Source organism: Arachis stenosperma, chromosome 1 (assembly GCF_014773155.1).
Source record: "Arachis stenosperma cultivar V10309 chromosome 1, arast.V10309.gnm1.PFL2, whole genome shotgun sequence".
Classification (NCBI taxonomy): Eukaryota; Viridiplantae; Streptophyta; class Magnoliopsida; order Fabales; family Fabaceae; genus Arachis; species Arachis stenosperma.
In genome coordinates, this window is record NC_080377.1 from 13,338,742 (window position 1) to 13,355,138 (window position 16,397).

Sequence of the window (16,397 nt, forward strand, 5' to 3'; positions counted from 1 at the left end):
TGTTTTTTGTAAGAATTTGACTAAATACTATTTACCCCAAAAACTAAACCAAATACTATTGAAGTGTTAATTTTTCATTTTCTTTTGGTAGAGAATTGTCAATTTTTCTTCCAATTGAAATTTACCCATTATATGTTATGGGCCGAAGAAAGGCCCAAATAAAATCTGACCTAAGATTAGTAGATTACATTTAGCCTAAAGTATGTCGGAGAGATGTTTAATAACATGACCCGTCCAAAAATTAACAACTCCTCACATGATAGTTCGCTTGTCTAGTTACATGCTCCCTATCCATAAAAAAGGAAAAAAAAAAAAGTTACATATTTTTTTTTTCCAAGTTAAGAGTGAGACAATCTAAAACTTTTAGTTTTTAGGTGAGGATGGAGAAATTATATCATTTGAATTATAATTTTTTGGTAAAAAAAAAATAGGTTAATCTAATAGTTAGCTCAGTCTGCTTAAATAAATGTCGGGGTTCGAATCTAAAAGAGAAAAAAAAGTTAAATGACTAATTTACATAGTTCTAAAAACCGAATTAGACCGGTCGATTCAATTAAATTAATCGAAAACCAGTCACTAGGCCGGTTTGATTAGTCCCCTAAATCGTTTGGCTAAAAATTAGTCAAAAAATCGTTCGAATCGGCAGTTAACCGTCGGTTTTTTACAAAGTTTTCGGTTCAAAACACTCCCGGTTCAAACGACATCGTTTTAAATTTAAAAAAAATTAATAAAAGAACCCTAAATCCCCAACGCCCCCAACCTCATTCCTCTCCTCTCCTCTCTCCTCTCCTCTCTCCTCTCTGAAACTGAACTGCAAATTTTAAATTGAAAGCACAAAGAACCCTATCCCTCCAAAACTCCTTGCCACCGCAGCCACCGCGCCCCACAGCCCCAGAGCCCCGCAACCACGCTTCATTGTCATCGCCAAACTCGTCTCCGCTGGGTAGAGGCGTCGCGTACGGAAGCTCCGTCGCCGTCGCAGGAGCTGTGTCGCCGTTGTAGGAAGCTCTGTCGCCGTCCTAGGAAGCTGTGTCGCCATCGTAGGAAGCTCCCTCACTTCGTGTGAAAGCTCTGTGGCCGTCCTCGTCTCCTGTGTTCAAGTGCGCGCGCTCTCTCTGTGTTCGTCGGTGTCGTTGTCGCCGTCACTCCCTCTCCTCCTCGCCACTGGTAAGCACTGTGACTTGGATTTTGATAATACCGTGTTCGTCGGTGTCGCCACCTCCTCCTCGTCTCCTCTGTGTTTGCTGGTTTTACTGTAATTGAGTTGCTGATTTAGGGTTTGTCATTCTGAGTTACTGATTTTGTTAATTCGTGTTTATTTTGTTTATTAGAATAATTTTGGAATAATTTGTTAATTTTTTGGATTAAGTCTTGAGTTGTTGTTAATTATGATTTGTGATGAAGAGTTTCTTTATTTAGTTAATTTTTTTTATTAATTTATTTATTTTGGTTTTGGAAAGTATAAAATTCAGAGCATCTTAGTTCTATTGATAAAAAACTATAGGATGAATTTATATATTTAAAATTATATATAAATTTTTTAATATTTAATTAAACCGGTTAATTTTCAGTCGAACCAGTAAATTGATAATCTTATTGTTTTATTGACCGGTCCGGTTCTCAGAAACTTGCTAATTTATAATTTATAAATTTTGCAAAGTTGAGGGGTTGATTTATATATTTTAAAAGTTGGAAGGGCTATAAATTTGCAAAGCAAAAAAAGATACGTATATAAAGTATGAATTGCTCTTCCCTCAAAACCCTCTTTCCTGTTGCCTCTTCTTAGCCGCCATTCCCTTCTCTTTAACGAAGAGGTAGCAGCCGCAGCAGCACTTCTATACTCTCTCCAAACGACAACAACGAACTCCGTTTTGTTTGGATCGCGTTTTGCGTTTTAATGGGAAGGGTTAGTGGAACCGAGAAGCAAGAGTTTACTGAGATGGAGGACACTGAATTCACTGATTCTCAGCTAATTTGTCATGTTAGAGATGCACTTTTAGCAGTCACTTTGGTACGTATAGCAAAATATCATTCTAGAATCTTTTTTTTGTTTTAGATTTTTATTATTTTTCTGATAATTAAAATGGTGGATTTTACTCACTCTTAGGGTGACAGAGAGAATTATGATGAGCTTGTTGGTTATTTGCACCGGAAAGAGAGTCTTAATCCCGATCAGATTGCTCTACTTGAGGTGAGTTCTTAAATTAGAGCACGTGAAAATTGTGACATTAATTAGTACATAGTGCTGATATTTGATATGATGTTGGTTACAGACAACTTTGAAGGCACTCTCTGGAACAGTCTCATGCATAGATTCTGTTCATCACGAATCTCTTCTTTCTGCAGTAAGTTCTTTTTCACATTGGACTTGTTGCTTGTGTTTATGTTTATTTTGTGCTTGAAGTGTTGAACTTGTTAATGTTGGAAGGAAATGGACCATTTATAAAGATATAGTTGTTCTCACTGAAGTTGTTTTTCTTTTTTCCAGGTTTATAGAATGAGCCTGTGGAATTATGGAACTTCTATTATGGATGCACTGGTTGAGCTGATTGTATCCTTGGTACGTGTTTCTTTTCTGTTTTTTTTCCCCCTTTTTATCTTTGTTATTAGGAGCCATTTGCAGAGTTTTCAATGTTCTATAAAGCTTCGTTGACCTTTCTTTTCTTTTTTACCCTATTTGAAGGCTGCTTCCAATGGGAAATATATCGATTGGTCTTTGGAGATGCTTGTGAATAACTTCACCCCACCTTATCACCTCATGGATAGTCTGAAGCAGGAGAGTGGAATTGAAAAGAAGAATAAAGTTCTGTCTCGTGTGCATGCTGCTTTTGAAGCCATAGCTGTTTTGGTGCCTCTTGCCCCTTTGCGACTCTCTCCAATAGTTGTCCAGAGGATGCCCTTAACCTACAGTAAGGGACCGGTGAGTTCAATCTTCACTTCCATTGGAAGTGCTTAAGTAACCGCTTTATGCTAGTTGTTGCTCCATTTTGTGAATTTGTTGTTGTATGTGATGGACTGTCAACTTGGTTGACCGCAATGAACATCTATCTAAGCATCATTTCCCCACCTTGTTGTATCCCAAATTTATTCATGTTTACAATGTGGAGGCATTATTTATTCTTGCACTCTGAACTATCCCTGGTTGCTCCAGTAATCATTTACATGCTTTTGTTGTAAGCATTTTGATGCCAAAACAATATGAGGAAACCAATATGTTAATTTGTGGAGCATTTCTAATTTTCAGATTTCTTTTATGTAGCTTTTCGACATATGTAAGAACTAATTCGACAATTGCAGTATTTTGTCAAAGTTTAATTTACTTCTTTTGATACTTGTAGGAGATTCTCATGTACGTGGAGAACATGTTAAAGTTGGAAAGTGGTGCAATTGGAGAAATTGTTGGTGTTACGATGCTGCCTGCTATTGTAGATAGGTTGATAGAACTTGATGTATGTTGGTTAAGCCGCCCTTTAAGTTTTGGTTCAAAGAAAAGTGATGGCAGTTGACCATTAAATTAATCCCTTCTGATCTATTTCAGGTCGAAATTGGATGGGATGGCCTCTTGCAGGAAGATGCCAAAGGCATATTTGAAATGGAATTAGAGGATGCCGAATTCGCAGATGCGGATGGGGATGATAATCTGGTATGGTCCAATATTTTTAATTTAGGGTTCATCTTGATGTCTCCTTTTTTTTAATGGCATTTTGAAAATTAAGATCATGCTCCTCTTAATTGGTCAGATAAAAAAATGAAATTAAAATTTCAGCAGGGGAATCTCTTATTCTGTTTAACATGCCTTGTCTGTGATATAGTGTGTTTTTGTGTTATCTAGTGAAGTTTTGTTAATTTATGTTCCATCTCTTATGCTTTGTGAAATGAAAAGTTTGAACGAGGTTGTTATTATTGCTTAATAGTTCCATAGTCATCCATTGATGCTAGTTCATGCTGCTGAAATGGTGCTTGCTAGAGTAATGTGGAGCTGTGAAAGAGTTTCCTTTTTGCAAATTCACGGTCTGAAGTTTGATGTTTCATCACCTGCCTCTTTTTATTGGTTTTATATGCATGTCATGGAACACGACCAATGATCTGCCTGTCAATTTAATTGGCTACATATTCTTTTGATTAGTTCAATCATTGCACTATTAGATGACCTGAAACACAATCACCCACCAAATCTTGTCCTCTTCAATACATCTCTTAGCAATTTCTTAGCAAGAGATGTAAGATGGATGTTGATGGGAAACAGGAAGATTGAAGTTTATCTGAAATGCAAGTTGTGGTCAATCTGACATAGGTTGATGTTTCGACGGTGATTTTGTCAGAGCATGCCTGTATGTATGTTTATAAGGCTGTGGAAGTAGCCATTAGCCCTATCAAACTATGAAGGGCCTTATTCTGGTGTTTGCCTGTTTCAGGCTAACATGCCAAGCTGATTATAGTCAGGCTTGGCTTAATCAGGCTGTGAGTGAGGTTAGGTGGCTTTGTGAAGTGGCAAAACTTCATATGGTGAACTCAGGTACTTTAACTCTCTGCATATCATATACCAAGTTGGGATTGAGTTGTCCATGATGAGTAATTTTTAAACCATACTAGATATGTCCTATACATGTCTCAATTGCAATGTTTTGAGCTGTCAATATGGAAGACCGGAGCTTGTTTTGATCATCATGATATTTTGTAGATTTTTGAGATACGAGTAAACATGTTCTGCTTTCGTTTTCTTTGTGAATCTATACCAGTGTCTTTTTTTCTCCCGTATTTGGGAGCGGGGACATAAATAGTCCGTAACTGGATGTATTGTTGCGTAGAATGGGTTCAAACTACTGAACTTCTACTACACCCAATATTCAAAGTATAACACGAGCTTAAAGCACAAAGGGGTGTATTACTACTATCTTTAGGCAAGAGGCACCAATACTGTCTGCTTGCTTAAGAAAGGTGTTGATATTGTTTAAAGAAAAATAGAGCCTCGTAAATATTGGCAGTTGTATTCATTTGCCGTACAATTTGACTATTTATGCTCGTCCATTTATATTTAAGGGGTAAATTAGTAGTTTGCAATGGGGAACAATGACAATGGGCAGTGTATGTGAGTCATGTTAACAGTTGCATGACGTGGTATAGACTAATTGTTGCTGGAAATATCAGTGTTGTGATAGAAAATGCAAGGGAAAATCAAATTGAATAAAAGAAAAAATCCATCTTTTGGTATGTAATTATCTTGGCAAAAGGCCAAAAATGAGTAGGACCAGAAAGCAAAACAGCAAGGACTTGGAAGCAAACCTGGTATAATTTTTTCTGCCAAATCTAACGACAAAAGTGAATGTAGATACATTATGGTAAAACTAACTGAGAATATGTTGAAATGTGTACATAATAGAACTTGGAATTCAGAAAGTGATTAGAATGATTGTTTATATAGGAAAGAGACCAAGAATGCAGCTCAGCCTTAGAGTTAACTCTTCTGCCATAAACTACATTGACATGACGTATTGCTGGATTCCCAAGAAGGGAGTCATTGTGCAGTAAACTTGTAGTGGACAGGTGTATACAATTCGCAATCACATTTCCGTATACAATTTAGAAGAGTTATAATATGATAGTAATTAGAGTTTGGCCGGTTCATCATATTTCCTTTAGCAGAGATCATTTGAGCTCTCCCTTTATAGTACTTTTAAAGTTCATTAAGCTAAGATCATGGATGAAACTCCTTTCCTGTCATGGCAAAGCCTTGCTCATGCATCAGATTGGATCTTTGTTCTGCAGTCAGCTTACTGTTAATTTTTCAGCCAACTTCTATGTGAATTAGTTGCAAGGTTTTGAAAGATGAATGTAGTTAGGTTCTATTAGGCTATTGGCTCATCTATGAGCAATATATTTCCAACTTTTATTCATTATGTAATTCTTCCAATTTACTACGTATGTTAGTTGCCAGTCTATATATCATCTTATTAACAGAAATATGTGTTCTAGATTTTGTCTTCACTTGTGTGTTTCACAATATCACATATCTTATGTGCTATCTCATGGTTGTTTTTTATTTTATTACAGCCTGCTGCGGAATATTTAAATAGGAAAAGTTTGGAGGGAAACACAATTGCTGAGAAATTAGATAGCTTGATTGAGCTGACCTTTTTGCATCTTGAGTCCTGTCAAAGCAGTGGCCGTTTGTCTGAGGTATTTTTCAGACATTGCATATATTTGCTTTGAACACTTTGTACTATATACTTAACTTCTATATGTTCATTAAATTCTTAATTAGGTATTTGATGTTCTAGTGAGATCATTTCAAAGGACTATTTTGAATGCCTACAAGTCAAAATTCACCCAGGTACTCTCTCTCTCTCTCTCTCTCTCTCTCTCTCTCTCAAGTTGGTACTGTTTTGTGAAATACATTATCAATGCCTTTATTTTGTTGCAGTTTGTAGTGTTCTATGCATGTGCACTTGATCCTGAAGATTGTGGGGAGAAGTTTGCCATGGTTCTTACAGAGATGTTTCTTAGCAATGTTAATCCCTCCAATACTAGGTAAAATTGATTTTACGTTGTGGATGAAACTTGAAGATTAAAATTCAGGTGGCTGTCAGCACCAATTGATGAACTCTTAAATATTTTGCCCCCATTCATTGTGAAGTGTCGTAATTGATGTTAGTGTGGTCATATGTATTTTTTTAATTTTTGATTGATATTTTTTTTAACTGTAAATGATTTAATGCTTGTCAAATGGGGCCCCTTAGCAGCTTATTATAGAATTTAATTATTTAATTGAACTTAAATGATTTAGTGTGCTCCTATTTGATGGGAATTATTTGTTTTTTTTAACATCATTTTTGTGGAAGATGTAATGTGGTGCATATGATGCTGAGCATTGTATAGACTTCACTTATGACATTACTAGTTGTTTTCATTTATCGCAGGATGAGTGCTGTTGCTTATCTTGCTAGTTATTTGTCCCGTGCAAAGTTTGTTTCACCGGCATTGGTTGCTAGCATCTTACAAAGGTTTGGGAACATTTAGTTTCCTTGCATGGCCTAATTACTTTTTCTGTCTTATCATATAAAATAGGAAATGGTACTAACTGATATGATTATCTTCCCATGAGGTTTCAGATTGGTAGATTGGTGTCTTAACTATTGCAAGTCACATGATTCTGTTATGAACCCGCGAGCACATCAAGTTTTTTATTCTGGTTGTCAGGTATGTCGATTAGCATTTGACATTCTATTCTTGCATATGGTGAGGGAAGGGCTATAAACCTGATGACTTGTCATTAATTGGACAAGTAATGCAACAGGAATGATGTTATAACATTCTAAATTTTCTCTTAAAACACAGAAATAATTAATCTCTAGAAATATTTATAAGAAAATTCTTAATTTAGTAATTAAGAGGATGCTTGGCAGAAGTTGATAGGAAGATAAATCATTTTTCAATGCCATTGTTTGAAAGCTTCCAGTTATTGCATTCTTTGATATGTGCTTTTGAGCCCTTAATCCTCTTCTGTTTCATTGGTTGTTTATTGTAAGCAATTGGTTTGGTTTGATTACCTTACAAATTATTTTAACCTGGTTAGAAAACTTAAGTATTTCTATGAACTGCAAAATCATTCCATGTTTATTATTTTTATTTTCAAGTTTTTTGGTAGATTATTTGGATTTTAGTGTTCATAAGCTTGTTTTTGTGAGCAGGCTCTCATGTATTTGCTGTGTTTTCGAATGAGATCTTTGATGGATGCTCCAAGACTCAAAGTGCAACTTCTAAATATGCCCATGGAGCCAATCTTGCAACATAAATTGAATCCTTTGAAGGTAATGAACTTCTTAAAAGCTATCGGTTTATAGAGAGCATAAAATGCTAAGATTATATGGATATTGATATAGTCGCCGAAGACTGGACTGATTTTGGTTAACTATTCTTATTTGCTCCAACCTTGATTATTCTATCTAAAATATATAATTAAGCTTACATTTCTCCAACAGGTTTGTCTACCTACTGTAGTAGTGGAATTCCTAAGACAAGCAAAGGCTGCTAAGCTCTTCATGACATCGGAATCATTTGCCTTCGATGATATGCTCGAATCTAATCTTTCGAGGGCATTTGGCGGGATAGATAGACTCGACATGTTCTTTCCTTTTGATCCTTGTTTACTGAAGAAAAGTGAAAGGTTTGTAAGCTAGTTTTATGAAGGGAAAAATCGTTAGATTTGTCCAGACTTTTTCTTAGTTTAGTTGTTGGTGTTGCTTCCTCCTTCCACTCTAAATTTCATTGCTGTCTACAGTTACATAAGGCCACATTTTGCACGCTGGTCAAAGATCAAATGTGATGATGCCGACAATGGCGAATTCAGTGAAAGTGGCAGCGATGCATCTGATGACGAATTTGTCGACATGAATGAGAATGATATGATTGAAGATGACATGACAGTGAGTGTACAACCAGGTTTGGATTTCAACCCTGACTTGAATAGAATGTCAATCACGCCCAAGAACAAGTCTTTGTTGCATTTTCAACAGCAAAATGCAAGAATGCCCGCAAGAATCAGACCATCCACTAGTCCAGAGTCTTTGTAATGATATTCTCGTGTCAAAAAACATGTCAATTTTGCATATGTTTTGGTGTGGTAGGATTAGGAAGTCTATGTTGGTGTTCTTTATAGTGAAGAAAACAGGGGGGAGCATTGTGCAGTGTTTTGGGGTATTTTGCCCCCATATTCGGGCAATTGTAGGTGTAGTTTTTAGCTTTTTATGTTCATTTTGTGCTGCCTATTGAAGAAAATGAGTAGAGGAGCCAACATTTTTAAGATTCCCTTCCTCGTCACTATCTTGTAATTGTAATGTTTTAAAAATAACTACTTGAAAGTAATATTTATCTACTGCAAAACATATGTGCCTTTGCCTTAGAAGTTAAGGGTACGGTTCGTTTGGTTTAGTTTTTTTCTATCCACAATAAAATTCTAGTGAAGGGCAGGAAGGAATATCGATATATACGATGTAGATAGATATTACTAACTTGCCGAAAATAGAAAAAATAGAATGGTAATTTGACAATAATTGATCGAACAAATATCACTATCAGAGAACAAATATTGTGTCGATTTTGTGTTCCTATTACTATCTTAGTTATAATCTATGACGTGCATCATATTCATTTCCTTACAAAAACAAAAGATAATTGATACCCATTATGATACAAAGAAAAGCGAGCTAGCTAGTTCTAAATTTCTAATAGAAAGAGATGGAACTGCTACAGTTTTGCGATTGGGTTGCAACTTGCAACTCTTATGGAGCACATAGGTTCATAATATAGTTCAATACACTTAATCTGAGCACATTGCACCATCAATATCTCAACCAATCATGTTCATTTCTATAGTTTGAAGATTATATTAAAAAGATAATGACACTTTATCATTATGAGTTAACGATACAGCGTTATAAATCATTTGGTTGCAAGAAACTCCCCATTCAAACATCATAGAACAAAGCTAAATACTTAAGGAGTAAATATTTACAGTAGTTCTTTTCTTCTAGAAGAATATAAATAAAAAATTCCATTAACCAGTCAATGCAAAACCAATTATAGAACTGATTCCAGTCTAAAATTATTGCTTGTGTTAACGTGTAACTATTGATTAACATATCTAGAAGTGTTTTAATGACCCAAATCAATAATAAACAAGAAACAAAGATCCAAAAGAGGACATGTATACAGATTTTCCATGCAACATATGTAGTTTCCTTCAATCCCAAGGAAGATGAATATGATAGAATGAAAATAATTAAAAAAAAAGGAACAATGTACAAGATCTATTCATTGGCAACTGACTCCAACCTAAAGTTGGTCGAGGCTTCATTCTTGAAATGAGGCTTCGAAGGAAAAACAAAAACAGAATTTGAAGAACTTGAAGGCTGGTATGCTGCTGAGTATCTCACTGAAGTCATGGAAAATCTAGGTAACTGTTGCAGCCCAGAAGCAAGTGGAACTAATTTGTAACTGAGAATGAGCTCAGATTTTGGAAGAACATATACAGTGTCATTATGATACCCTGATAATACAAAACTTTGTGCATCTGCCAGTGTGTATTTGATTTCCTGCAACAATGGTGTCTGGTTCAAAATCCTAATATAGTATGTGAAGGGGTCTCCCAAGATGGCATAAGGAGGACATTCCAAATTCACAATCAATGGTGGTAGCTCGACATTCATGTCTGGCAGCTTTTGCTTGGTCACAACCCAAGGCAATGTCCCCGTGGTAGAAGCAGATTGCTCTTCCACCCCCAAGTCCCTCCTCCATGTCAAACACACAGTTCCTAGTACAAGCTTTGAAATGTTTTTGTCGGAACTCACTGAGAATACCTTCTTGAACTCTCTCCCAGGAGCAACAAGGGCAGGGTTTGAAAGCTCCTCATTTCCATGTTGGTTAGAGCATGTCCTTTCAACATCATTGTCTGCTTCTATGGAAATGGACTTCAACCTTATTGGCAACTCCGTGCAATTCTTTGCGCTGACAATGAGCAGAGTTTTTTGGTTTAAGGGAAGTGATTGTGAAATATTAGATTCTGAAGCTTGCTTGTTCTTAGAGAGAATTAATGGGTCCCGTCTGAATGGCATCAAAAAATGATGGTCAAGTTCAATAGCATTTTGCCCTTCAATTTGCAAGTTCTTGTGGACATGGACCATCTGAGGATTTGACTCATTATTAGTAGGAGTATAACCCAAAGATACATAAAGCATAATTGGTTTAGGCCGGTGCCACTTGATTTCTAGTTTGCATGACCAAGAATCCCCATTTTTAAGAAAAGGGACAGAAATTAATCCAAATGATTGCTGTACTTGCTTTATTTTGTCAGAATCTAAATGAGAATCATCTTCCCCTTCTGGTCCAGAAATACCAAGCAGCTGGACATGATGACTATCCAAGGCGTGCGGTTCATTTTCTCTCGGACTAAACAAGCCACCTCCCCTCACATCTACAAGATTGATCTTCAACTCACCTGAGTACACATTATGACCTTTGGAAATCACTGTAACAGGTACCAAGAAAATCTCTCCTACTAATGCAGGACCAAAGGCACCAAGACGAACATCTACCTGTGGTTCTGGTTCTTCAACTTGGATGATCTTCTGACCAGATAACACAAGAACGGAATCTTTAATTGGAACACTTTGCATACAATCATCCAATGTCCAAATAGGTAAACTATCCAGTGAAGCAGGGCTTTCAGCTCTGCAGCAGATTCTGAAGTGTGGTCCAATTTTTGCAATAACAGACTGGCATTCAAGTTTTCCACTTTGATCTGGAAAAGCAAGTAGAGTTTCAAATCACGATAAAAGAGAAGGGGGGGGGGGGGGGGGGAATGGCTAAAGCAAAAGCAATTCTTCTAGTCGTAATAGTTATGCACTCATCAAGATGGACAATAAATTAGACATAGATCCTAACCAGAACCAAGAAACTGACAAATTTTGTTGACACAGGAGCCAGAAAATCCCAGACCAATTTTTAAAGAAATATTGGAGGACTTTGCATGGTACATAAATAAGCAGTCATCTCATTGTTACTTATATAATAAGTTGGTTAAACAATCACATTAATAGAAACAAGACGCGTAAGGTAAAGAAATTTAGGGTCACAAAATGGTAGTTAAATGTATAATATATCATGTTAAGTGAAGTTTTTCTAGATATGTAACATACCGGATGTAATGTCATAGGTCAACCTCAGCCATTTGTTTGGTTCAAGTACAAGTGAAGTTGATGTCTCCACTCGGTGCTGTTGAGTATCAGTAACTCCTACTGATTGAGGTTTTTGCGCATTTGAAACAAAGAAATTACAACTAGGTTGGTTGAACTGGATTTCTAATTGATCAATCTCAACAGTACAGGGTAAGTGGGAAAGAAGTGATACTGAAATCGAGGTCAATGACCCAGGCTTCATTGTCTGTTCATGGAAAGCAACTAAAGCAATCATTGCCAACCTGAGAGGACTTACAAGATCAACCTGAAGCTGAAGTGGTTTGTCCCCATTGATCTTGAGGTTATTCAGTTGTTCATTTGTTTCTGACACTGAATCTTCCATAACGAGATCAAAAACCTCCTTGTGTACAGTTTCTCTTTGGATTCGACTTGCAGGACCAGCTGGACCGGTGTCTCTCTGGAGATTGGCATCAGAAGATATTGGGAGTGCAGCCATTTCAAGAGAATACTCCACAAAATCTTTAACATTAGAACTCTTCCGTGAGCACTCCCGCAAGAATCCCAAGACATCCCACAACAAAGTTATCCATCCCTCTTTTCTATATAGGGAAGCAATACTGTCAAAAATCTGCTTTGCATTGCTTGAATCACCCTCGGAAAAATATTCCTTACCCATCTGGAACCCACAAAGTGCGGCCATCCTCTGAATGTTACTACTATTGAAGGATTCGTAAGCTTTTCTCAGAAGAGCAATAATTTCAAGTGAGTCTCGGAACCTTCTTCCTTCAGACACAGCATAGCGCATGTACTCTTCATCAGTGAGACTGCAAATAAAAATGAATATTTAGATGATACCCATTAAAAAATAAATAGATAAAATGAACTTATTTCAACCAATTAAAACTTACGCCATCATATCAACATTATCTCCTAGCTCAAGTATCCGAGCAAATTGACCAACATAGGTTGAAGGAACAACAGAATCAACACTATCAGTATCACTAGAGGTTTCTGTCGTTGAGATTACAAGCTCCAGTGATGACCTCTTCTGGCCCAAATAGTGGGCTGCTAACTGTTTCATAGATATTAATCAGGATCACCCAGTGAGTTTACATAAGCACATGAATAGGTTCATAATACAACTTTGCACATATAAACGAGGAGTAACAGTTTGTAAAAACGCACATGGATGCTGAAAACATACATATATTTTAGTACTATAGGGAACTCAATGTAGAGGACTCTCCCAACTAAGATTGGAACCATGGATCACAGCAATGTGGTAGAAACCCCCTTAATAGGATAACAAACTTGTAATTTCCTTCTCGTTAATGTTTAATATGAATAAGGGGTAGGAAATTAAAAAAATAAAAACAAAGCCTTATCCCACTAGATGAACACGGTAGATAGGAAGTTAAAATACATAAATCAATCAATAAAATGCATTTTATAAATTTATTTTTAATAAAATAACATTCGAACTTTACATTGCCAAGCAGTCACAAAAATAAAAGTATTCTGAAATTCCCACCAAGCGTTAGCATGGATTTTACATGTAAACGTTTTATTGAAGAAAGTTCGAGAATAAAATTCAAACCTCTATGTTGCCAATGTTATGAATATAACCTAAAACTGGTGTAGGCATTTCTTTCCTAAACATGTTAGCAGCATAACAAAAGTTAGGTAGTAAAAGAGCAGTTCTCACTTGGTAGTAATAGGCTGGATGAAATTCCCACTCAGACAGGGGTTTAGAAGCGGAACCTAGAGTAATAGGAGGAAATATTTGAGCTGTTTTTGAACTAGTCTCCAACAATTCACCAAATACCAAATACTGCCTACTCATCCAGTCCCAGTGAAGAAATATAGCTTCTGGAGTACCAACAAGCCTTTTGTATGCATTCTTGTGCTGACGAAACCATGCCACTGATTCTGTGACCTTCCCACTATGTAGTAGTAAGGTGCATATCTTGAAATTCAACTGTTCAGAAACATATTTTATCTCAACCAACCGTTGTATTGCAGGTAACCTTGTCACCCCAACAATCTGTGTGATGAATATAAACAGAAAAAATGCATGTCAACTTTAGCATTTGCTTTGGAGACAAATGTTACAAAAACACAACCAAAATCGAGTCAAACACATGCAACTTCATTTGATAGTAGGGGAGACAATAGAAGATTTCAAGCATCTTAGACAACACTGCATATAATATACTACAAAATCATATCCTATAGATGCTCTTGGAGGATGACAAGACAAACTCCTTGCAAGGCTATAACTTCTAAATAGAAATATAGTTGGCAGATGATAATTGAGATATTTCGATAGTTGACTAACAGTAAATAGTAATACCAATACTACTTACGCTCAATGAATATATCTTGACAATAGCCAAGAATGAAAACAAAACAGATAAAAATTAAAAATGCAAAATAAACAATTTTCAAAGACTATTCACATGATACGCACCTCTCGCAGTGTATGATATCCCTCCTCATAAAATTTCAGTGCCTCGGGCCAGTCACTTCGGAATTCTGCATATACAGCAACCTAGCAATTCATAGCATCTAGATAAATAATGCACACTTTCTATTTGATAAAAGTATAAAGAAGCAAAGCATGCACAAGTTCTTGAGTACAATAAACAACATAAGAAAGTCAAAAGGCATGATCACTGTAATTCCTTTTCTACTCCTTCAGAAAGCATGATCACCGTTATTCCTTTAATCCTTTTTCTACTACTAAAATTCAATCAATCATACATTCATACATGCATCCATACATAATATATGCATTTGGCTTTCCAACTCAAAATAGCATCCAACAGGACCTTGGTTGGCATGTTAGTGGCACCGGCATAAAAAGTAAACAGGAAAAGAAGAAAAATGAATTCCTACTTTGAAGCAGTAGCGAACAATCAACTCAACCGAGCTAACATTCTTCTTTTCTATCCTTTGTTTAATCCTTCTTCCTTCTTCTCGGTAATACATAGTGGCTAGTCCATAAAACGCATTTGCCATCCTGCACAAAAAAGGAGAACAGAGCATGACGACAATGTTGCTGTTTATAGAGAAAATAGACAAAAAAAATTTAGAAAGATAAAGCATGCCTGTCAAGTGACTGATTGAGATCTGAGTTGTCATTTGGGTTTAACATAATTACATATTTAGCATCTACATCTGCTCGCTTTCGTAAGGCAATCATTCTATCCTCAGTGATCTCATCTGCAATCAAAGACCCGAAAACATATTACAAACTCATTGCAGACCTCTATCTGTAAATGACATTAAAAGAACAATAGTGTCCCTTCCTCTAGTCGCTGCCTACCAATCAAACAGAAACAGAAATACAATAAAATACACCCAAAAAGAGAAAGGGGGAGAAAGAGAGAAAGGGGGGGGGGGGGGGGTTCCCCATTTGCATATCAATTCCAATCAAAACCATAGCAAAATTTGCCCACTCAATGATGTAACAATCTAAATTCACTCTCCTCATACAGTTTGTGAGTAGAGCGCACGGTGAAGTAAAGTGACGAAGACAGAAAAACTAGTAAGTCAATCACCTGCACCAGTGTGGATAATTACAACAGCCAACTTGATGTTCCTCCCACGAATCACAGCCCTGCACACAAACAACCCCAAACACATTTCAGAAAAATCAAGTCCAAGAAATGAAAACAAAACCAAAACCCCACATCCAAAACCAACACACGTTCAAATTGTAGGTCATGCTTGGATGATATTGAGCTAAAATCATAAGCGTATGACTCAATCACGAACTATCTTGAAAGTCTTACTATGCAAGTCTAAAATTCTTCTCCACTTTCAGTACATAGTAATTGAACTCAAAATAAAAGCCATTATATTCATAAAGCAAATAAAACCTCAAACTTGCCTCAACAACAATCCCTTGTTCCCCTACATCTCAACATACATTAAATATCTCCATTCTCCAAAACAAGACAGCAGCTTCCTCAACATACAAACCGTGCTCAATTATGTTACTTTCTTATGCAACATCCTCAAACCCCCAAAAAATAGCTAAAAATCGACATTTTCACTTAAAATGCAAAAAGTAAACACTATCATCATCTACTTAGTTAGCTGCCATTGTTATTGTTGTTCACTCATAATGCTGAATCGCACCTTCTCCGAACTCCACCATCCAAACACGCACTTAATAGAGAGAGAGAGAGAGAGAGAGAGGTTTTACTTCATGGAATCGAGATCGGAGCAGACATTGAGCCACTGAGCAGGGTCACCAAACACGTGCTCCGCCCTGAACACAGCACCGAGAACGGCCGGAACTTTCGTCCGGTGCTTGAGGAGCCAGTCCTTCTTGAGGACCCCGCCGACAACCGTAGGAGGCGGTGGCGGGACTTCGGCGTTGGAATCCTTGGGCTTGCGTTCGAAGAGGTAGATCTTGGAGAGGTCAGGGAGGGCGAGGGTGTTGATTGGCGGCTGAGCGGAGAGAAAGTGAGTTGAGATCAGAGGGTGGAGCTCCGGACAACCCACAATCGCCGCCAGCGTCACCGGCGGAGTTCGCAACTCTTCTGGATATTCTTCCATTTTTTTTTTTTTGGTTGGCGATTAACGCAGATCGGAATTAGAATAGAAATAGAGTGAGTTTAACTCACCATGGAGTATGGAGTTAAGGCGAAAACATAAACAATTCATCAAGCCATTTTTACAAAAAATAAAACA

The 16,397-nt window shown here is 36.9% G+C and overlaps 2 protein-coding genes across 2 annotated transcripts; one reads left to right on the plus strand and one right to left on the minus strand.

The window, feature by feature from the left end:
- The first annotated feature begins 1,743 nt into the window (after positions 1-1,743).
- LOC130967096 (uncharacterized) lies at positions 1,744-8,928 on the plus strand. The gene is made up of 15 exons (XM_057891921.1): positions 1,744-2,011; positions 2,108-2,191; positions 2,274-2,345; positions 2,489-2,560; positions 2,684-2,920; positions 3,339-3,449; positions 3,539-3,643; positions 6,052-6,177; positions 6,263-6,331; positions 6,422-6,528; positions 6,918-7,001; positions 7,110-7,197; positions 7,689-7,808; positions 7,980-8,164; positions 8,279-8,928. The coding sequence occupies exons 1-15, from the start codon at positions 1,898-1,900 to the stop codon at positions 8,568-8,570; spliced, it is 1,866 nt and encodes a 621-aa protein (XP_057747904.1). The 5' UTR covers positions 1,744-1,897; the 3' UTR covers positions 8,571-8,928.
- A 651-nt stretch (positions 8,929-9,579) lies between these two features.
- Positions 9,580-16,341, minus strand: LOC130966520 (uncharacterized). Its single transcript, XM_057891340.1, has 9 exons — positions 15,907-16,341; positions 15,257-15,315; positions 14,804-14,918; positions 14,592-14,715; positions 14,164-14,244; positions 13,399-13,737; positions 12,602-12,765; positions 11,694-12,517; positions 9,580-11,296 (listed from the first exon to the last, which is right to left on the minus strand). Exons 1-9 carry the CDS (start codon positions 16,260-16,262, stop codon positions 9,807-9,809), a joined length of 3,552 nt encoding a protein of 1,183 aa, XP_057747323.1. The 5' UTR covers positions 16,263-16,341; the 3' UTR covers positions 9,580-9,806.
- Between the last annotated feature and the right edge of the window lie 56 nt (positions 16,342-16,397).

Coding starts and splice junctions, on each gene's coding strand:
- LOC130967096 (XM_057891921.1), top strand. CDS start 1,898: ATGGGAAGGGTTAGTGGAACCGAGAAGCAAGAGTTTACTGAGATGGAG. Junction 6,178..6,262: donor GCAGTGGCCGTTTGTCTGAG/GTATTTTTCAGA, acceptor ATTCTTAATTAG/GTATTTGATGTTCTAGTGAG. Junction 7,198..7,688: donor TTTTTTATTCTGGTTGTCAG/GTATGTCGATTA, acceptor TTTTGTGAGCAG/GCTCTCATGTATTTGCTGTG.
- LOC130966520 (XM_057891340.1), bottom strand. CDS start 16,262: ATGGAAGAATATCCAGAAGAGTTGCGAACTCCGCCGGTGACGCTGGCG. Junction 12,518..12,601: donor GATAATGTTGATATGATGGC/GTAAGTTTTAAT, acceptor TTTTATTTGCAG/TCTCACTGATGAAGAGTACA. Junction 11,297..11,693: donor GACCTATGACATTACATCCG/GTATGTTACATA, acceptor TTGCTTTTCCAG/ATCAAAGTGGAAAACTTGAA.